At 41.3% G+C, this 23,062-nt stretch overlaps 1 protein-coding gene across 2 annotated transcripts in view; it reads left to right on the top strand.

The window, feature by feature from the left end:
* Window positions 1-23,062, top strand: part of ITPK1 (inositol-tetrakisphosphate 1-kinase) — a 139,689-nt gene that overhangs the window by 16,178 nt on the left and 100,449 nt on the right. For both annotated transcript variants that reach the window (XM_041415396.1, XM_041415303.1), the window contains exon 3: window positions 15,694-15,718. In XM_041415396.1, coding sequence (XP_041271330.1) covers window positions 15,694-15,718 — 25 coding nt within the window. The remainder of the gene's footprint in view (window positions 1-15,693; window positions 15,719-23,062) is intronic.

The raw sequence follows: 23,062 nt of genomic DNA, 5'->3' as shown, positions 1-23,062 counted from the left end.
AATGGTTTGAAAAGCAAAGAGGAGGACTCAGGAGGCAATGTACCTACCAATCCAATGCAGAAGAGACAGTGATAGTGATAAGGATTGTTTTCTTGCTTACATTTTGCTATACTTCTTTTGTGGTTGCCTGAGTTCCAAGGAGGCCCTTGCAATTCTGTAGAGCAAGTAGTTGTCATTTTCCAAGTGCACATGAAACCTGCACAGGAAAATGAAAGCTCTGGAAGCTGCAAATAAATTTGAGCTTGAACATAAACCTGCTGAGGCTAATAGGAAGGTTTGCCTAACACAGGAAATTTGGAAAAAAAAAATCCTCCAAAGCAGAAGTTGCTTATTCTTCTTATAGCAGCTTATCTGTGAAGGTGCTATATAACTTATCTAGCTTTGAACTAAAAAAAAAAAAAAAAAGAGAGAGAGAGAAATAATGAGTTATCAGAAATGATTCATTTTCTTTCACATCTGTATGTTATTTACTGGGACCAGCTCTTCAGGAAGTCTGCACTCCTCTGTGTTTATTCTGCAGAATTTTACTTGTATTAAACATCTGAAAGGCTCATCTGAAGGATGCTTGAGGGTTGTATCAGCCATGGTAACTGCTTGGTTTTGTCATGCTTATTTAAAAATTAAAAGATAGGTATGATCTGCAGCTTTTTTTTGTTTTTTCTAAAAGAAGCTGCTGTTCACCACTGCACCAAGAAACTACTTTTTCCCTTCTGAATGAGGCCTGGATCTCCTAGGAGATTTGAAGCATATTTTCTGAAATATAGGATCATTTGATGCATCTTCTGAAATGATGTTTGAGAAATAGCACCATACCTCTTTTCAGTGACCAGCAAGCAGCACACCGCAGTGTTTCGGTCTTCCCTTACAGGTGAGGATGTGTAGCTGTGTGAACCTCTGGCTTCAGATCCCATCCTAACAGTGACAATGGAGCAGTGTAATCTAAACACTCCCAAGTGTTAAAAAAAGGGGCAGTTAATTTGCTTTAGGAGGTCAGTATTTTAAGGTGAACTCTTGTATGTTGGTTGTCTCAGTCACAGGACTGAAAACAGTATGTCTGCAGAAAACAGTGTGTTCAGGTAATCTCTGGGTATGTGAAGGTTTCAAGGAATGCTCTCATGGGAAAGAATAAAATGCCAAACTAGAATGAAACTTCTATAGACTACAAGGCCCTGTGCCTCCTCTCCTGGCTGCTTTTCAAATGGACAGCTGTGAGCCATATCTAGGAAAGAAGATGGATAAAATCAGAGTGGGCTGCCTGCTCTGATGCTCTGAGCACCCTTTCTGATCCAGTACAAGGGTCATGCATGTACTTAAGTTGGGATGCTGTTTCTAATTCTTCTGAAGAAAGTTCATGTTGTTGAGTTGTCCCGGTTGTGAGACTATTTTCATTTTACCACATTTTTGTGGATTATTTGTAGACAAGTACTGGCTTCTGAAATGCGTGTTTGCATCAGGGAAAGGAGATCCTTACTGCGTGTGTTCTTATTTTATACTTGGACTGGCAGTATGCCATAGATTCCCCATGCTGCTGGTCTGTTGGAGAGTGCATTTCTGGTCTCTCTCTTGCTTCTCTAAGGTATGAATTTTTTTTTTTTGGTCATTTGTTTGTTGGGGTTTTGTCAGGTTTTGTTTGGTTTTTTTGTTGATCCTTCAAGGAGGAGATTTAAATGTGGTCTTTTTCCTTTTGGCTTTGTAAATCCTTTGGAAGAATTTCTGTATGGTCTCACTTGGGTTGAAGAAATTATGTTAAGCAAAGCTGTGACTGTGTGCCAGGGGAAGTTTAAGTTAGGCATTAAGAAGAAATTCTTCACAGAAACAGTGATTAGATACTGCAGTGGGCTGTCCAGGGACATAGTGGAGTTATCATCCCTGGAGGTCTTTAAAGAAATATTGGACATGGCCCTTGCTGTCATGGTATAGTTGATGTGGTGGTCTTCAGTCATGGGTTGGACTTGATTTCAGGGGCCTTTTCCAACCTAATTGATGCTGTGATTCTGTGTGTGATTTGTCTGTTCTGCAGCTGTGTGCTAAGTGCTAAAGGGCTGCTAGAGTAGTTTCCATTCTGGATGGGGTACCTGAGGATGGTACTGGCCCACTGTCCAGCTAATCCAACTGTTGTCTTGAGCATATGAACAGAAGTGATGAAATTCAGGATCATTGTTGCTATGCAGGTACCAGTTTATGGCAATGTCCAAAATGTTCACTGATGTTCAAAAACTTGCTGCTAGTTGCTTTGGGTATGAAAGATATGATGGTCCCTAGCATGTGATTTTTCTCCTTCCCCCAAGACCATCATGCTGTGGAGGACAGAAAGGACAGCACCACAGCTGCCACCTTGTCTTGTATCACTGGTGTGAGACGGCAGGGATGGTTGCAGTATTGCAGTGCCCTCCCAGGCATGGGCTGCCAAGGCTGAGGGCTCTTTAGCTGGCTGTCTTTGGGTCCCAGAATGCACAGGTGTCACAGTCAGGGTTTCTAGTAACAGCAAATGAAGGCAGTGGGTGCTGCAGGATGAACATGGAAGGACCCAATAGGAGATCCTTCCTTTTGTGTGGAGTACAGGATAGATGGGCCTTTGGAGGGAGATGCAGACATAGGCAGGGTAACTGTTGAGACTGTGGGATGCAGCTAGTGGAAGCCTTGGTGTGATCCAGGTGAGAGCAGTGGGGTGGGTGAGAGACTAAAGAGCACCATCAGTAAAAGTGAGGGACGGCATGAGGCAGAGGTTAAAGTCCCTGAAATGGGTTTTGTTTGAGACACTGATGGAACTCAGTACATCCTCCTCAGAGGCTGCAGTTTTAAAACCCATTTCATGTAAAACCTCTCCACTGAAAAACTGAATTCTAACTTTAGCTCTTTAAAACCTTTAAAAATAAAAAACCTTTTTATCTGGGTTTATAGAAGAAGTACAAAGTCCTGTTATGTATGTGAAGTGTCTGTAATGGCAAGCTCAAATCCACAGCTTCTCCTGCCTGTATTTTCCAAGCATGTTCATCATCAGTGGAGGTGTTTGGTACTTGACAACATAAGCATGCCCTGCCTACTTACACTACTAGAAAGGTGCAAGACCAGTGATGTTGGGCGTGGTGCCGTTAAATTACAGCACAAGAACTGTGTGGCTGTAGGTAAACAGAGACATTAGATCTTGAGCAAGCCTAGAACTGAGGAAGTGGTAAACGTTCAGGAAGAAATTAAAAGAAACTTGGTCTTTGGTGTTCTCTCTAGTCCTCTCTTGTGTATGAGCAGAGGGAGAAATTTCATGGCAAGTGTAGCATGCAGGTTATCTTTGGAATAATCTCTAAGCAGTTTACTGTAAGATAGGATGCAAGACTTTGTGGGTTAGGGCCTTATAGTGGCATATTTTACAGAGAATTACTTGAAAAAGAAATATTCCTGCTTTTAACAATATTAAAATTCTGGTTTGTTTTCACATAAAGGCTTATTCGTTCTTTCTCAGTTCATAGCCTTAAATGGCCAAAAATGAAGTTTTACATGTTTTTCTTTCATTTCCCAATTTTTTGTCTGTAGGCTTTTTTTTTCCAGTAATGATATAAGTAGAGAAGTTAATTTTCACCAGGGAAAGTCTTCTGTAAAAAGTCTAGGTGTGACTTTACTAGGATTTTTCTAAGGAGAACACCACAGTATGAAAAGGGTGGAATTGTAATTAAATGATCTTTTTCCCAGTGTCACTTCTGACTGAATATGCTGAAGACAGACAGTGACATAAATGAAGCTGTAGTGTACCTCTGTGAGCCGGGTCTGTGGTTTAAAAGTGCCCTGGAGCACTTGGCTGCTGTTGTAAACTCCATTGGAAATTAGTAATTGGAGCTGTAGGTATTATGTCTGGCCAATATGTAGGTCAGTGCTTTTGTCAGTTCAGAAAATTTGCACTTTAGTACTTCACACTGGAAGTGGTCTTCCCTTAAAGCCAGGCCTTGAGAGAGGGTCCTGCTGCAAAATCAAGGCTGGCTGTGGTGCTGTTGGACTGCCCTGGTGGGCTGTTGTCAGCTGTGCTGCCTGCTCTGCAGCCTTCCAGGTCTGTGAGCTGTTTGTGGCATTGGGGGATGTTTGGCTGATGTTTGTCTGCCTTGGAGCAGTGGCGTGGAGACATGCAGGCCAGGCTGGAGGAAGGTCTTTTTATGCAACATGGATGTTGATGCTAGAATTCAGATGGAGGGGAAAAATGCAGGTGTTCAAATTATTCTTGCAAAAATATAAGTAACCTGGCAATTAAAAAAATTAATCTGGAAACTAGAGAAGATAATTAGGGATGATGTAGTATTTCATTGAGATGTGAGGGAGTAGTCCAAATAATACAACAGTTTGCAATCTCTTAAGTGCAACTTTTGCACTTTTTTTTTTTAGCCATTTTATAGCCATCATGACAATATTATGGTCGACTGGGATGATTTTGAAGAGGAATGTTTTCTGCTAAATTGGATTAGCTTTTGGCCTTATTTAAGGTGATGCCTGTGTATTTGGCACCTTGGACTGTGTGCTCACCAAGAACAAGACCCTGCCAGTGCATCTAGGCAGATAATACCCAGCCAGTGCAAGAGTGCAGTCAGCAAGGCTGAGCAACTGCGTGCAAGGGGGGTTATGTAAAGCTGGGTGTGGAGCAGCCTCCTTCGCCATGAAACACAGCTGACTGCGGAGATCTGATGTGCAAGGAGCTGTGAAAACATGCTGCCAGGGAAGAAGGCTTCATGGAATAAGAAATCCTGCTGTTGCAGATAGATGTGCTAGTAGAGTGTAAAAGCAGACACTTGTTCAAGGATTTTCTTTTGTCGCCACAAACAAGAATTCATGAAAATATCTGGAGCAATTTTTCTTTATTTACTAAGAGATTTGGAGGTAAATGTATACATTTGCAAATTTTAGTAGTATAATACAGTTCAGTCATTTTAATTAACTGTTACTTGATAATGTAAGTAACAGTAAATTGGATGAACAAAAGTCATATTACTCACAGTTCAAAGCTCTAAGACATTCAGAATTTTTGACATTAGAAGCTGTTATTTAATGCAGACTTTTTCTTATGTGTAGTGATTTTTCAAGTTCTTACATATGTTTTGGAATTACAACAGTTTAAAAGTTGTAACAAGTTGTTTTCCTTTATGTTGAGTGTATCTCCAGTTAACCTGTGATGTAATTCTGGCAGTATCTTTGAGCTGATTCTGTATATAACACTGTTGAATGTAAAAACCCTAAAGAGAGAACATGGGGTGCAGCAGCGTGCATCCAATAAAGAGCAATGTGGAAATCAGTCTGAAACAAGAGAGGAGCGGGCAGCTTCTCCTTGCCTTGTGTTATGCAGTCTTCTATAGGCTTGAAATCCCAGTGCATGGTACAACAGCATCTCCACAGTGCTTATCTCTTGTGTCTACAAACAAAAGAAGTGGGCAAGAGAAAATGACTGTGCTTGTCCAAGGGAGATTGGTTCTGTGATCATGTGTAATCAAACATGTAATCAAACATTTAATAAACTACTTGTATTTTTCCTTCTAATTAGTTGCTGCCAATTATTGGGATTGAAGGGTGAGTTTCAGGGCAGAGATGAACAAATATAACCCAGAGAAAAACAACTAATTGCTACTGTGCCTTTGTGTGGCTGCCTCTCCAAATCCTTCTCAAAAGCTGCATCAGCTGTTTATATGTCCACCCCCTAAGTGATAAGGACAATGGTAATTTGGTAGATGAGAATAGAAATGCAGTTTTTCCTTTTCCTGTAAGAGGAATTGAGGTTGTCTTTTAAAGTCATCGGCATGTTGTGATCACAGCAGTCTTGTGGTGGGGAGGGGCAGGTGCCAGAGCATATAAGAAGTCCATAAAGGGAAGCAAATGTAAAAGATGCAGCTGAACTGTTGGCCTAAGGCTTTTTTTTTTTCCTAAGAGGGAGAAGTAGGATATGAGTAACTGAGCTCAGGTATGAGGTAGGATTTAGTTGAGGCAGCTTCTAGAAAATCTGAGGCCCAAGAAATTGTCTGGCTCTCCCAGTTATGGGGTGTAGCAGACATCCCAGTGGATCTGAATCTGGGTTAAAGCAGAGTCTGGTTAGAAAATGTAATAGCATTTGCAGGGTTGTGTATCAGCTCCTGCATGCCCTGGCCAAATTTGGAAAAGTTGTCATCTCAAAACACATGTGTTCGGTCACTGATGGAAACGATGGGTGTAACAGCTGCTGTCTAGGCTAAGTCAAGAAAAAAAAGCAAGGCCAGGATTAATTAGAGGGCCCTCTGTGTTTGTGTGTACCCCAGCACCAGTGTGAGAGAGAGGAGCAGCAACACGTGCCGTGGAAGGTCCGGGGTGTGGGGGACAGCAAGGCACGTGCTCTGGGTTCTGGCTCATGGCAGAGCTCTGAAGGGACCTCTGGGTAAAAGGCTTGCCTGGAGAAGGGCTGAAGTGATCAGAAAAATAACGTTTGGTTCACAGAGATGGGATGCTCTAAATTTCTTGCAAGCAAACAGGATTTGTGTTGAACTTCTGTCTTTATCATTCACTTCACCTTTCAGACAGATGTATGGTTTTTCTAACAGCTTGGATAAAAACCAGGCAGTATTTGTGTTTTATGATTTATCAGAGGGTTGGGTTTTTTCCTCTTACTGCACTGTTAACAGTCCACTGAAGCAAACAAGAAAATGGATGTTCTGGCACATGTATACACATATGCTATTGCTTAAAACAAGAACCTTGTGGACTGAAAGAAATAGGGAAAATTTTAATCTTTCTCTAAAAGCAAACTTCAGTGTAATCTAGAGTAGATAAAATGCATGATAAAATAGATGTATTTATGACACATACATAGATGTGCTTCTCTGAAGTAGTCTAGTCACCATGATGGAATTTTCACCAGCTAGGGTGGAGATTTCTTGAAGATACTATGTTGTGCTTTTCAGGTGCAGAAATTATGGTGAACTGGGAGACTTTTCTTCCCACTGTCTGATCTCTGGAAAGTTTGTACTTTCTGACCCTGGCTGATCCTGTGCATAACAATCCTATGTCTATCCCTGCTCAAAGCTTTTGGTGTATTTCTGTGAATCTTCATGGTCTATATTGCCTTGTTATTAAGAAGTTGGCAGCAATATCTTCTTCTGTATGTTGGATTTCCAACTCCTCAAACTGCAGCCCTATCCAATGAGATCAGTGGAAAACTGTTCTCTTACCTGAATGCTTTTGCTCAGGGTGTGTGTGTTGGGCTTTTTTTTTCTTTATTCTTTTTGATTCCCACCCCAATTTTCATTTACCTGAATGCTTTTGCTCAGGGTGTGTGTGTTGGGCTTTTTTTTTTTCTTTATTCTTTTTGATCCCCACCCCAATTTTCACATTACCTATTAAAATTATTCTGTATGCTTTATAATAAAGAACATTTATTAAATTGCTGTCTCTCATTTAGATACTTTTTCTTGTAAGGACCACACTCAAATATTGTATGTTGCAGAAATTTTCTTTCATTTTCAGGCTCATGTGCAGACCATGAAGAATATTCACTACAGCACTGTCAAATGCTCTATCCTATTGCTTCTCAGGGAAGTTGGCCACATGTCAATAAATGGAATATTTTCAAGCAGTGTGATCATCACTTGTTGGAAGCCAAGCTTTCATTTTATTGTGAACCTGTCTAGTGAAACTTCCAAATAAAGTAAAATAATTTTTCTTTGATCTATGTTCATGTAGAATTGAGCAGAAGAATCAGTTACAGTGGAGGAAAATTCCCATTATTGGTATTGGCATCTGCATCTGTTCAAATGGAGAAAAGCAATTCAGTTCACATTTCTTTAATTTGTACTATGTATTTTCTGCTGAACATCATTTTTCTTTCAAATAGAGTAGCAGACTGCAGAAGTGCACTTCTCAGATTCTAAGTGCTTGTCTCTTTTTCACAGATGTGGTTCATACAGTGTTTGGGGAAGCTGCTTAGTGAAATAAAGGTGAAGTCTAGTTTCTGATGATACTGAACTGCTTTTAACCAGCTTTTTATTTGGGGCTTAACCAGCCATTCCTCTTTAAAATAACAGCTGTATTCATAAGTGCCCTGAAATAAAGGTTGAAGCTTGAAATGCATCTCAAAGGAACAAACAAAACAGAAGCTGACTGAGTAAGTTATGTGAGCCTGAACTGATGCAGAGTTTGAAGGGAAAAGCTTTCTAGGAATGCTAAACCTTTGCACGGATGTCCTTTTAACCTGATTGTTATTTGTGCCAGTGCATTATCTGGCCACAGTAACTTCCCTGCGACAGGCTCCTGTTATTGCTTATATCTGTGAATTTTGCATATGCAAACAGTGGTCGCTTGGTGAGTGTAAAAGACAAGAAATCACAAGGGTTTCAAAGGTGATGAAACTTAAGGGAGGCTTGGTGTCTGACTTGTACAGTGCCAAAACACAGTCCCTTATGGAGAGGAAAAAAGGAGTTGCAATCAGGTTTCTTCAATGAGCAGACATGCTAATTTTCTCTTGTTTGTATAATGAAGTTTTGCATAAAGAAAAAAGCCCCAGACACCTATATATCTTACTTGAAGCCTGGATGGAGATGAATAGTCATTTTTGCATGGCAAGTTGCTGAACTTAAATACGTCTATAATTTCTGCCAAAAAAAATGCCCAATCTCTTTTAGAGATCCAAGAAATGAAAAAGAATTTGCACATGGCACATTTCTCATGCATGTCTCAGTGGGTGTCTGCCCTCTATAAAAACTCCCAAAACGTTTATTCAAGGCTATTTGCCAAAGTCTTGGAAAGTTGCAGAGGATATACAGCCTTTGGTTTCAGAGTTAGTAGATTAAAGGCCCTTTCTAGGTGAAAGCTGGCTTGGCAGACCTGCCTTTCTCTCTGTACCCCTTGGCTTTAGCAGAGTGGAGGTGTGCATTTGTTTTGCCTTGTGGTGTCCGGGAGTTCTGCAGAACCTGCAGCACCAGCCTGGGGCCCGGCAGAGCCTCCTATCACTGGCCATACTGAACTGGTGATCTTTGTGCTGTGAAGATGAGAGCAGCTGAAGCTTCTTCTCAGAGCACCAAGGCACATCTCTAGTTTAGAGATAAAGATGTCACGTGGGACAGTGTCAAATGCTTTGCACAAGTCTAGGTTGATGGCAGCAGTTCTTCTTCCTTTGGCCACTGAATTTGGCAGGCACAATTTGCTAGCTGTCCCCAATCACCTCTGTATTTGCCAAGAGTCTTAGTATAGTTTCTAGGACGATCTATTCCGTGATCTTGCTGGTAAGTCCCCTGTGAGCTTGAGGTGTTGTGAATGTGAGGCTGTTCTGTCTACACAGGGCCTCAATCTGCTTGTTCTCCCTCGTCAGGTGGTCTGTGTCACCTGTCCTGACCCATAAGCTCTCACTGTGCTCCTCATCCATTCCCAGGCAGAGCTCCTTGCACTCCAGCTGCTTATTGACATACAGAGGGTGACTCTCTTGCCTGTCCTTCCTAAAGAGCTGGAATCCTCCATTCCAACTCTCCAGTCGCAGGAACCTTCGCACCACGTTCATTTGTTTCTAGAAGCCTTCTAGAAGCTTCTGCAGCAAGAGTTTTTTATATATAAAGATGAATACCGTGTCTGTCCCTGGAAGGGATATTGTCTTTGGCCTCGTGATTCTGCTGCCTCCTCTCAGGTCTCTTTGAGCTATCACTGATGTCTCATGACCTTAGAAAGACTTTTGAAAGGGATGGGTCATGTGTTTGCTTTCTGCATGTTAAGGGTCACATTAACATTGGGGTGACTGGGGAGACAAAGGGAACTGGGAGCAGAGAGGGCATGTGTGCTCTTTGCAGCACTTAAGGAAGCAAGCAGTTTATTGAAGCCAAAGGATGGTACTAGAACAATTTAGCCTGCAGATTTGAAGGACTCTGACCTTTGGGAAATTAATGTCTTGTAATGGAAGATACAGATCCAAAACAGCTTGGTTTGAAGGTGGTTGTTAATGAGGCTGTAAAGAGATCACAGGGTGTGGCTGCTTGCCATAGCTCGGAACTGGATCTGATAATGTCTGGTGGGGTAAGCCCATGGCTAAAGGCTGAACCCTGCCCAATTGCTTATAATTGTCATCAGGTACTAAATCTGTCTCTGAATGTCTGGTAGGATGAATAACTTGTTGCCTTTAATAATTTTTCTCTGCAGCTGTTAATCGCTCCTTCTTTCCACTGATGATTTTTCTTTTTTTTTTTTTTTTTTTTTTTGTCTCAAAAGACTGTGGTTAAAGGTTTTCTATCCTGCTGGGAAAGTAGCAAGTAGAGGCTCCCAGAACCTGGGGTCACTGGTTCCAAGAAAAGAGTCTGGCAGAGCTCAGCAGCACTGATCCATTTTAAATGCCTAGTTCAAAAAGAAAACAGATTCTTTTGAGTTTGTATTTACTGGCTTTTTGGTTTTTATAACTTGGGATACACAGATTTTATTTCTACACTAAGTGGGTTTTTTTAGTGCTGAAATTAGGAGCCCTGTAATGTTTCATTAAACATACTGAAACTTTGTCTTAATATTTAGTGACTAAAGGCCATTTATTTCCTTTAGTTACTGCTTGCAGTGCCTGTTTTCTTTCTTTTGTGGCTTTTTCCGCCCTTCTTCTTGAATGTCTGAAGCATTAATGTTGGATACTTCACTTTGTCATTGCTCTTTCAGGATAAAGGGTTAGTGGTTCCAGCTGTATCTTTGCTGTGAAATGCTGGTGAATGTTTGTGTGTGTTGTAGTGGGAATTTATGGCACTGCAGGTGAATACCAGAGCTATGCTGCTGCTGCTCTACCAAGATCCTCTCTTATTTTCTAGTCCCTTTCAGGGCACTTTGTTCTGATACAGCACTCTTAAAAAAGCATTTTTATGGCTGTAAATAGGATGATATAATGCTTTGATGATGTGGAGAACATGACATGATTCTACCAAATGTCATGTGTGAATGGGGTGGTGGTGTGAAAATCACTTATGGTGTTGTAGCATCCGATGTATGAGGGCTTCTATTACTTGGACCATTCCCTGTTTATACAAACAAGGAAAGAAATGCACAAATGTGGCTGCCTTTTGTGAAGTTTTATCCTACTTGAAAGGTCTTCTATGACAGCTTTGGGGTTTTTTCAGCCCACCTAAAGAGCACTTAGAATTTGAAGTGAAATGTTTTCTCTCCTTACTATATTAGCTGTACCTACCAGACTGTAAAGGTGCACTCTGCTGCCATTCGTCTTTGGATCTGTGATGCTTTACAGACTGAGGAAATTGAGAACTCCCTCCCCCAAATGCAAACTTTTGATCCATTTCAGACATAAAACTTTCCATAATACAGATTAGTGGAGAAAAGCTTTGCTAAAAGGTAAGCGTAGTTGGATATAAATTGGTAAAAATAACTGATTAATTGCGTGCTTGATAATCTATGCAAAAAACCAAACCACAAAAGGTCCCCCTGTTACAGCTGTGTCTGGCCATGTTTCAGATGCCCTGAGATAATGTCCACATGCACTGATGGCTGTGGCTGCAAGCCAGAGCCCCTGGACAGCGAGCGCCCGAATATCGGAGCTACTGATTTTTTGGTTTTTCCCTGATAGACAATAAGGTGGAATCCATCAGTGATAAAAAATAATAAAAGAAAGGATTGTCATGAATATTTAATTTAAAAAAAAAAGCAGAGTATTCTGCTGATGGAAAAGCTAAAGCAATTGAGCTGTGCTTGCCTTTATGCCAGGAGGGGAAATGGGCTGTCCACAAGGTTGTGGCTGTCCAGTATTGGCTTGTTTTCAGTGTGGTGGAAAGTCTTAGTGGCTACAGGTTTTTGCTCTGATGTATTAGTATTTATAAGCTCCTTTGATGCCAGTATTGCTTTTCTGTGAAAATGCTTTTTTTGATATTAAAGCAATACATTCTTCTTCTTCTTCTTTGCTACTTCTTTACATGGGAAATTTTCAAAGTGATATCTGAGAAAATTAACTTCACTGCACGTACGATAGAAAGATTGGCTGTTACTTTTGAAATTGTAAATTCCATTTGGCATTTTTCAATCTGTCACTCAGACCATACAAGAAAAACAATTTGCTTAATTTAACTATGACGATGATGTACAACCTGATAGTAATTTTTTCTCTTTTAATTGTAATTCACTATGATATTCAGGTCCTAGATGCTGTGGGGAATTAGTCCAAACTGTTTACTTTGAGTATTTTAGAAAACCCCATCCCAACCCCAAAAGCCAGCTATTCTACATAGTTTGTGGATGTGGCAAAACCTCAATTTCAAGACATTGATCAATGTGCTTTTAGTAACTTGATAGTGAATTCTTTAAATCCATACATCATTCCAACTTAAACATGAAGTCAACTAGCACGGTAATTATTTTAATTGCTGTTGTGTACAGGGAGGCTTGCATTATCCAGCCGAGTTATTCACTGGATTCAGGTATAGAACTAATAAGTTGGAACAAGCTTTTGCATTTTGTTTGGTACTGCAGACTAATGCAGCAGTTACTTAAATGTTTTTGGTTTTCCTGTAAATATTGCAGTGTGTAGATGATCTTTGAAATGAAATGTATTTTAAAATTAGCAACCTCTAGGAATGTAGTTTAGAACTGACCATTTTTCAAATGTCTATTCAATGAAAGTAGACAGACACAGTCTCTCTTTGACACAGCTGAGTTGCCTCTTCATAGGCAGAAGGGAAATACAGTTAATAATGACTTTTCTTTTCTCCTCAGAAAGAGAGATTTGTCAGGAGGCAACTAGGCCAGCTGGGAAGGGGAGCCCTTCCCCTGGCAGGCAGTGGCTCACTTTCAGACTGCAAGGGAAGCTAGAAAGTCGTGGACAACACCATGAGGGACGCAAGAATAGTGGTCAGCACATCAGGTGAAACAGTCATCCCATCCTGTCAATCGTGCCCTGCCTGTCCTCTGCTAAAGAAACAGCCCAAAGGAATGTACATGAGAGTTGTAGGATGTATTTTTCTTACTGGCTTTTTAAAGCACAGTAGGAAGTGGTAAATGGTCCATGGCTCTGTCAGACTCCCAGCACAGTTCATTCAGCAACTGTCTAGTCTCCATTGTGTGTCCTGCACAGGCAACCCCTTGTTGGGGAATTATGGCCCACACTCTGTTTCCTTCTCTCTGTTTACTCTGTTTTTTGAAGGTCCTAGAGTTTCTTGTGCTTAGGATCAGCTTTCTTTCCATGCCTGACCCTAAACCCTTTCCCAGGTGACGTAAGGCGGTTTGTGTGGTTAGATGGTGCATGCTTGGTTGCATAAGGGATATCTTGCTGCTGTGACCTGCCTGCCTGGCTGAAAAGCCTGAAGTCATTGGCTTAGGAAATCTTCTGGGCAGAGAATCAGCTAATAACAAAACTGAGGTGCACATTGGCTTGACATCCTGATTGTTTGGATACTTCTTGTTTTTAAAATAACTTATTTTCAAATGATGATTTTGGTAGAGGATTTTTTCCCAAATTAACTAGTCCTCAAAATGCTTCTATGGTTTCTTGTCCCCTGGGTTTAAGTAGAAAAGGTTCTCATATTTCTGGTAAAAAAAAGGACATCCTGCTCCCCTCTGAAAAGGGGAAGACCAGCCTACAAGCCAGCCTTGGTAATTGCTTCCTTCTTCCTGTACCTTTTTAAGCATGTGTGGCATTGTACCTAAGAGCAGGCAACCCTTCTTTCTTTGCCCGTGTGCTGTTCTGGCTTCTTCCCTTCTGCTGGGACTGTGCAGTTGGTTTCAGTAAGTCCCAGAACATTTGCAAAGTTCATTTTGGGGGGATTACAGAAACCATTTGGACCGATTCTCTCTCAAATGGGTTTGGCACCCAGCTCACGAATATTTATCTTCCTTAAAGTAGAATAAAGCTTATTCAGTGTGTATGTAGGCATGACAAGAAATGCAGCTTTTGCCATCAGTCGCTGTCCTTTCAGGGATTGTGGTGCAGTTTTGTCTGAAGCTTGGTGTATTTCCATGGTAGCGTTGAGTTGTTTTGCTTACTCCAGGGCACATACAGCAAAAATGTTTGATTATTTTAAGTTTTAGCTTATAATACTTGGAATGCTTCTGAGTAGTCTGCTGCCCTAATTTACAAAATAGCATTTCCCCACCTAATTTTTCCTATTTTTCTTGCTTAGCTCTGTGAAAATCATGGTTTCAACAATTTGGCTATTAACTCTTTCTCTACAAGATTCATATTTTTTTCTCACCACAGAGTTGGAATGCATCTGGCCAGCCTCAGGTGATGATCTACAGTAGTGCTTCCCACACAATAGTGGCAGTACATTAATCACCCGCCACTTACAGCTACTGCTATCTGCAAGAGGGCTTTGAAATTCTTTGCAAGAGGCGCTTGGTTTCATTTTTTCTTTTATTTCCTTGCTGAGCTCTCACAACAGGCTCTCTCCTGTGTCTGTGCATTGAATGCAGCTTCTAGGCCAGAGAGACTCCAGACTGGTAAAGTGGAAGAGGGGGCAGTTTGTGTCATAGATGCTGATTGATTGCCTGTCCCTTTGGGCATCCTTGTAATGGCCTCCCAAAAGAAAGATCTACTGTCTTGGGTGGAAAACTGGAGAAGTCATTGTGTATTCAGCAGTGTGCAGCATTTGTGACTATGGACAACACAGACACTCTTAGATAGACAAGCATTGAGGGCAGAGTTAGGCAGTGCTGTTCTATGACCTCCTCCAAAAAAAGAGACTTTAATTTTCACATACGGGGCTAGTGGGAACAAGGAAGAGATATTTCTGTCTTGTGCTCACTGTGGCTTTTCATTTTTAAGTTAAATTTCCTACGTCTTCAAAGTGAGAAGATTCTAACTTACTTAAATAGCCTGCATGTATTGGGAGGAGGGCATGGAGCGGGAGTGGCTGGGCTTTGTGCCAGGATTCAGTTCTGCTCTCAAGCCTAGTGCAGAAATGCTTTGTTTTGCTTGATAACTTGTCAGAGGCAGTGACTGAGCATTGTCTGACTGCATGTACCTGAATCTCAATTCTCATACCATCAGAGTAGACATCTCTCTACAGATCTATCTAAGTTGGCTCTACCAATTGCAGTTCTCAGCATTTTGGTGTATAATTCATAGGCCTCTCCAGTCTCTCATTCCTGGCGATTCAGGATCACTGGAACGATTCTCCATATGGCCAAAGGCTTGGTCCTTTCTGATAAACACCAAGTATTTGAACTGTGCTCTTGAAGGAATCAGACTGACTGCAAGTCTTTGAACTGAAGTCCGGGGTAGCATCCTGTGTATCAAGATGATGGGGGTAGAATAAGGCTGTAAATAGGAGGATAAATGGCTGCAAGGTGCTGTGTTCATTCTCCTTGACATCTATACATGTATCCTTGGTTCAAAAGAAAAGATCTGTCAAGCATGCAGAATATGCTGTGATGCAATTTGCATGCTCTGAGGGCAGATGAGAAATTAAAAGCAAACTAGATCTAATTAAAACTGAGATGCTCCCTCCTTAATATCAGCCACTTCCTACCTGTGCTCACCTGACAGCCCTATCAGTCCCAGCACTGCAGCTGCTTAGTATTCATCTTGGGTTACTTCTGGGGACATGACTCAGAATCTGCCAAAGTGCTTCCTAGACAGGGAATGAAACTGAACAAGTGCTTTCCTGAATTTGAATCAGGTTATTAGTGCAGATTTTTATTGTTTGCATTCTAGTATGAAGCAGTGCTTTTCCATTAGTTTTTGTTTTTACATTTTCTTCACATTTCCAACACTAACCTTTCCCTTTTTTTCTTCCTTTTTTTCAGGAAAAGAGGCGTAGAAGTAGTGCAGGTGAGTAAAAGCTCTATTTTCTTGTAAAGAAGGCTTACTGATTTTAAATGCTGTCATTTGGATGCCAATATGACCTGGGCTTAATGATTTTTCTTTCCATTAAGTTCTTTATAACAGATACTGCTTTTGGAAAGACAGGATTCCCCTTTTAGGAAGCATGTGTTGAGCCCACATGCAGTCCAGCTTAATAGGTGCCTTAGTGAAAGTGGTAATGCAGTTAGGCTTTTCTTCTGTCTGTCAATTAATGAGTTCTGATAGTTGATTAGGTGATGTTACTCTTTTAATTGCATTCACAGAATGCAATTAACAGAAACAAGATCTGCCCGTTGAAAAAAAAGCTATGGCAGAAGGAGTGTTCTTGTAACCCAGTGAGCAGTGAAATGATACTAAAGTGCTTTCAAGTTGTGGCCCATCTACAGATAAGTTCAGGTGTTGGCTACATTTGTTCTTTCCCAGCTCTGAATGGTCATATTTCACACAAGATGTTGCTTAAAGGATGGTGTCGTCTTGTGAAAGGAATTATGTTACATGTCAGCTGTAACATAGAGCACTGTAAGCCCTAAAAGATGAAGGGGAACATGCTATTTCTTTCTGGCTTATTTTGTGTGCTTAGAAGAGCTCTATGTCATAGGTTTCACTCTTGCTGATATTTACCTGGTGCTCATTTTGAACTCTGAAGTGGTGAGTTCCTCACTGCCTCAATAGAGGCGACAGAGGAGAGAGGAGGAAAATGGTGTGTTAGCCTTGGGTAATTAAGGTTGCTCTGAAACCCATGTGGAAGGTGCTTCTCAACACCAGCAGGGAGCAGGAGAAAAGCACTTAACAAAAAATAAATTGAAAAATCAGGCCATGTTGTTTTAAAGAATCCAATGTCAGAAAACATTTTAAAACTTCTTTAACTTGCTAGTTAAAATGATGTCTTTCAGTTATGAGTTGTTGTCAGAGAACTGCGTTGTGTTAGAAGGACAAAGGGCATATACTTTACTGGCTGTATTTAACCTTTCACCACTACAGCATCATCTTCCTTTCCTGTACCTCCTATTGCTCAGAGCTAAGGGGCAGTTTCTTTCACCAGTTTTGATAATGGCATTACCAGACTGATAAAAACAAACCAGCATTTACAAAGCACAGCTTGATCAGGAGCACTGGGAGAAAGGTAGCCCATATTTATGTCACTGTCTGGGAGACATTATTATTTTATTAATACCCCAGTGTATTACAGTCCAGTGCCTGCATTTGCTATATGTGCCTTGCACCTGCACTGTACATTTATGCAGCAAGGGGCTCATATGACATGAATTCTGTGATGCATCACCGTTGAGCAGAGGGCAGATTCCGTTTTGCCTCATGGATTAAAGTTACTGTCCTTCCACAGGTTTGTGTAGCTTAATGGCTAGTCATCAGATAGACAGAAAAATTATTGGAAAGTATTTATTTATTGTAAGAGCATTTTGGGAAACATTTGGACAGAACTAGGCAGGACTTTGTCCCTATAAAAATGCTTTATGGTCTCATAATGTATCGTCTCATACTCGACAGCGTGGTTGAGATGTCAGACTAATCTATACTGGGAATTTGTGCCCCAAAGGCATACCTCAATCTCTGGTGCCTGCTGCTCTGCTGGAACAGGATGGATGGAAGTGTGTGATCACCCTTTGCCTGTCACTTGTGTGTTGCTTCATATATCCCGATGCATGTGCTTCAGCCAGTAGGGAAAGTATTAGAAATGGGCTCTTGCTTCACCCCTTATTGCTTGAAACCTTTGCTTGAGGCACCTCACATGATCTGTCCCCCTAGCCCTGCTTCTGGAAGGATTGTCTTGGTGTCCATCTGGTGCACAAGGTTTGCTTGACAGAGGGAATATTGTCTTCCTGTGTAAAGCAGCAGCATTTCTTTGACTTGTTTCCTTTCTCCTTTAAAGAACGTGTCCTTTTAGAGAGAAACCAGCTCTTAGGTCTGCCACTAAGCACATAAATCAAAACTCAAGATACACAGGATGTTTACTTAATTTCTTCTTCACATAAATTCAGAATTTTTCTGACGTAGACTTGCTTTCCACTAAGAAGTAATGAGTTGGAGGGTAAGGTTTAGTTAGTGGCTTCTCGAGAGCAAAGCATGAGGAACTGGTATGTGCTGACTTCTGTGAATGTACATAAGATCATTCTTTTCCAAAGATGTTTCACAGGAGCAGGAAAGGATTTTCTGCTACTAAAGTCTTGGAAGTCTTCAAATAAGCACCTGTGTGACTTCTGTTTCTTTCCTGCAGGGAGGATTTAAGATAGTCCTCTCTTCTTTGGCTAGACAGATTAAATTCTTTTATTTTGCTTTCTTAGAGCTAATTGTGCTGTACAGATTCAGTGAGCTGCTGCTAGACAGCAATTAACATTTCATGACTTGTGTTCAGGTTTTGTGTTTTGTTTTCTCTCAGACTTCCACTTTCAGCAGGGAGAGTGGTTCCAACTTTCTATTTTTATTGAGTGGGGAAACATGCACGTCCTCCAAAGAGAAATGAAGCAAGAACAGGACTGGCAGTGGGATGCTAAGCAGGCATCCTTTATCTAGCAGTAGGACCCTAATTAAAGCACATTGAAAACAAACAGAAAACCTCTCAACTTGTGTGGTGATAAATAATTGGTTTTTTTTAAAAATACTGATTAATTTCTAACATAATAAGAATTCACTGTGAACTCAAGGTACAAGAGCTGAAGTGTGCAACATTATATAGTACAACTGAGTGACATCCACCAAGCTAGCTTGCTTAGAAGGTGCTAAAGTAGATTAGTTAAATAAAAAGCTTTCAAGGTTATGAACTTTCCAAAGACAATATAGTCTGAGCCTGCATCCAAACATTTGGGAGCCTGAATAGGATTAGCTCATTTCTGTTTTTCCGGTGGGCATGGCAGAGCTCTGTGTAGAAGCATCCTTAAAATCTGGCAATGTTTTGGATCTAGGTTTGGTTCCTGCAGCTTAGATCCAAGTCAGTGGGGCAGCCACAAACCAGTGTTGTATTACAAGGAAAAAACCAAAAAAGCAATTACTAGCTTTTCAAGGTGGGCTCCTAACAGAATACAGCATCTGCTGCATCTTTCACCTCATTATGGGGCATTTGCTTATTTTTTTTAAGCAGGGATCACTTGAGTATCAGGGTGCTTTTTGAATTAGGGTGCTTACTTGTTTGCACCCCATAAGGTAAGGAAGCACTCCTGTTCCAGTTTTGCAGGAGGAGAGACTGGAGGTTGTGTCCCATTTCTCCCGGGGAACCTGTTGCAGTACCAGCCCCAGTGCTGTTGGGGTCTGTGCTGCAAACCGGTGCTGCAGGAATTCCAGCTGCAGCTGTCTCAGAAGGGTGTGGGGCCATTAGCTTGTGCTGTTGTGTGGGCATGAAGGCAAGGGCAATGAAAGGTGGTCAGCAGGGCTGGGGTTGCTGGCTCTCTTCCAGTGAAAGGCAGCACCAATTCAGCTGTGTTTAATCTTCAGGCTGCATTTAAAGTATTCTGAATGAAATGCTCTTGTGGTTCCTGTGGCAGTTCCAAACCTTCTCCCTTCTTACCGGCCCTTCCCACCCTTTGCAGCTGCCTGCTCAGCTGGCGTGGCTTGAGCTGGTGGCCAGAGAAGGGTAGAGGTGCCCTGAACAGGTGACAGACATGACCAAAGCCCATCTGCCATGGCCTGCAGGCAGTTGCTAGGCAGGCAGCAGCTGACAAGGCTGAGGCAGAACAGCTCTTGTGCTGGCATTGGGGTGACCTGCCAGAAAATGCTTAAACTGAAGCATTTCTTTCATCACTGTTTCAAGGGGAAGACTGCTTACAAAGCTATGCAGTGGATGGCTGAAGAGGTGTTTATCATTAAAAAAAGCTATTTTCTGCAATGGCATCTAGCAAATTTTATGTAGTAAATTTGCTTAAAAGTAAAGCTGGTACTGATCTTGTTCAATTTCTAGCCCTCCATCACTCAAATTAGTGGAGGGCAAAATTTAGGATTGGAAATTGTCAGTTCTTTAGCTAGTGAAGTAGCCAGTTTCTTGTGACTGTACTCTGGTAAGGGAAAGAAAGAACATCTACCTTGTTTTTCAGGAAAAATCTGTTGGCTTAGTTTGAAGAATGTTAGAGTGAAAACATGTGCACTGAAGTGGAAATCATCACAAGTACCTCTGATAGAGACATGCATTTATTTTTGTTTCACAAGCTATGCAAAACCAGAATAATTAGCTGCAGCCCTTTGGCTTCTGACAAATTGCCAGTTTGGTTTTTGTGTGACAGAGTTTGGAGCCTTTGTATTTCTCATGACTTCAAAGCTGTTTCAAGCGCTTCCACACCCAAACTTTCCTTGAGCTCTTGCTCACATTTTTTACTTCTAAAATAGTGAAGATTCCCTATTTTTGGGTGGGTGATTTTGGATCAAATGAACACTAATGCTCCTCTATCTTAGAAGGATTTTCTAGTCAGTTGGCTATAAAAGTAGGATTAGTTGTATTTCAAACTGCATGCTTTTTAATAGCAGTGGGATATGAAGGAGAGCATGTTTTTTGATGTGGAGCAGCTGATTGTAGTAGTTACAGTGGTCTTGACTGCTGTCTTGTTTTTCCCTCAACTTTCTGGGAATAGAGCTTTTTGAAGTCTTTTACTTTGGAAAAGAAGACTGTCTTTTGAGACATGGGTTTTCTTGAAGCCTGCAAAGGAAAATTCAGGGTGCCCTCCACTATTTAATTCTTCAATCAAAGTGGAATACTAATGACAATGGTTTCTACTATTTGTTGCCAGGGAACTGTTGTTTTCTAGAAATGAGGAGAGGTTTATTTTCACATGAAGTATTAATGGAATAAGCTTGAAACAGCAGTGTTCTGACCGAGAAAAGGAGCTTGTAAAATATGTATTTGGTAGCATATACAGAAAGATGTGACTGGAAAGCTTCCAAAGCAAGCAAGGTTGTTGAGATGTTGGAGAGCTGGCTCTCTAGTACTGGGAGAAGAAAGTTTATTTTTACACGCATGCCAGGCCTTCAGTAAAGTGCATGTTTTCCTGAGAATGGCAGCCTGCTTTGCCATCAGTGCATTTTTGGAAGTGATGCTATAGAGGTTCACCAACCCTTCCCAGTCTGGATTGTGTTAGGTACTTTGCATGTGTTTGAAGGTGGGGGGCCACTGCTTAAAATCTTGGAAAGATCCTGATACTTCTTATGGTCAGTGCTACAAAGACCCAAAGTAGGGTCTTCCAAAAAAGTGCATTAATCTCAGTTTGAACCCAGAAACAGCAGAAATGTGGAAGAACAAATCCCAGGCAGAATCCTCCCCCTGATCCTTCTCAGTAGGGGAGATCCTTCTGTGTGAGACCTTTGTGGTAGCTGAGAAGCAGCATTGCCCAGCACGAATGAAGCACAGGTTCCAGTGCAGGGAGAGATGACTTTGGCACGATGCTTTATTTGCATCAGCACGCTGGTCAGTGAGGTACAGCATGGGCCTTTCTGGTCCTCCGGGGAAGAAGAAAAAATACACATCTGTTTGGGCAGGGAAGGAAGACACAACTATGGAACATTCTCACCGTGTGGATTAAGCAGATTAAATGGACAACAAACACTTATTTCTAAAAATTAGTCAGGGTAAACTAAACAAATCAAATAGCATTTATTTTCACTTTTGTTGAGTGAGTGAGTGAGTGAACCATGAAGAAATTTTTGTGTCTCAGAGAGAGTCTCTTACTGACTGGTTTGACTGCTTTCTTTAGGTGGTGAATCCCAGTAGCCTTGGAGAGGTGTGGGTTCTGCAGTCAGTTGCAGACAGCACCTGTGTGAGTGAAAACATTACCAAGATTTAGAAATCTGTAACTAATGCATAATGAATGGCTGTCAGGTTGGAGCCTGTACTTTTCTGGCCTGTGGAGCCAGCTCTGCCCAGCACCTTTGTCTGCCCCCCACTCCTTGGTAGGTAGTGATGAGGCAGTGATTCCTAACAGTGCTGAAGGCAGGGAGTTGGGAAGTCCTGAGTGAAAATCTAGTCCCTGTGGGACCTCTGCCAAAGATTTTGGTGGCTGTAATGGGATTGAAATTGCAGTGGGGAATTGCCTTGCTTTGTCACTTACTGCAGGCACTTTAGGCAAGTCCTTTACAAACTCTGACTCTGTTTCCTAATGGAGTTAATATTCCACATAGTGGAATGCCATTTAAGTTACTTTCAGATATCTATATGGATAGATTTAAAGACAAATGAGTGTGTGAAGGAAAACAGGGCTGTTAATTTTTGACGACTGGTGTATAATATTCTTTCTGTCATTAGCATTTCTTCCCAGATACTTCTGTGAACTGCAAAGCTTCATAAATCCCTCACCAAGAAAAGGTATGGATAAAGTAAGACTCTACTATTTGCCTCTTTTTGGAGCATACAGTCCCAGTCTTTGCACAAAATAACTATTAGACAGTACTTTTTTGAATCATGTTTATTGCAAGTGCCTATTGAGACTTGGCTTTGAGTCTGCACTAAACAATAGAATTATTTGTCTCACTGGATGCAGGTGTTGTGATATGGTATCAAAATAGGCACATGGAGTGTGTTCAGAGGCACGTGGTTCAGGAAATGCCTTATTTTAAAACCAACCTGTCTCATTTGTGCTTTTGCTGAAACTGCACAGTCAGTGTTGAAGTACAAATATGCATGTAGCTCTTTTGACCTTTTCTGAAGTTTTTTTCTTGGAGTAGGAAGGATGGGGAGTTAATATGATACCATGACAAGGGTGACTGTATCTCTGACCCTGTACTCTCCCAGATGAATGTCCTATCCTTTGTATGTTTTGGGAGTGAAGTCATACAGTTCTCTGCTCTGTCAGAGTTGCAAACTTATTCCTGTCACGGCAGTTGTAACCTTGCCTTCAGTCCTGGGGTTTGGTTCCACAGAGATGTTTTTTAGGAGCAATGACTCATGCATCCACTGTAGCTCAGACTTGGTTGCTTCCAGCAGAAGCTTTATAGAGAGAAAATTGTCAGAGCAGTGGAGGAGGCTGTGTGTATGCCTGTCTTCCTCAGTGAGGGTGCTGGTAGGTCTGAACTGCAGAAGATCAGTGGAGCTTGAGGAAGTCTTTTCAGTGCATGTTGACTCTTCTTTCTCCAGCTTCTGCAAGACTTACTCCTTTGATCTGTGGCCTGAGATAATTGCATCTGAAAATATTGCATGCTTCTTTGCTCTTCTGGCACTTCACAATTAAAGGAGATAAACATGTTGCAAGAGTGAATGGTTCCAGCAAAACCTGGTGCTTAAAGACATTAAGCCCTAGAATTTATTAGGTTTTCCTGTATTTGGTATTTAGCCTTAAACTAGAGAAATCTCTAATGTGTGTACTTAAGCTGCTTCTATATAAA

The sequence above is a fragment of the Onychostruthus taczanowskii genome, unplaced genomic scaffold (genome assembly GCF_017590055.1).
Source record: "Onychostruthus taczanowskii isolate IOZ18803 unplaced genomic scaffold, ASM1759005v1 scaffold1, whole genome shotgun sequence".
NCBI classification, from domain to species: Eukaryota; Metazoa; Chordata; class Aves; order Passeriformes; family Passeridae; genus Onychostruthus; species Onychostruthus taczanowskii.
This window is presented reverse-complemented; position numbering and strand designations above follow the sequence as displayed.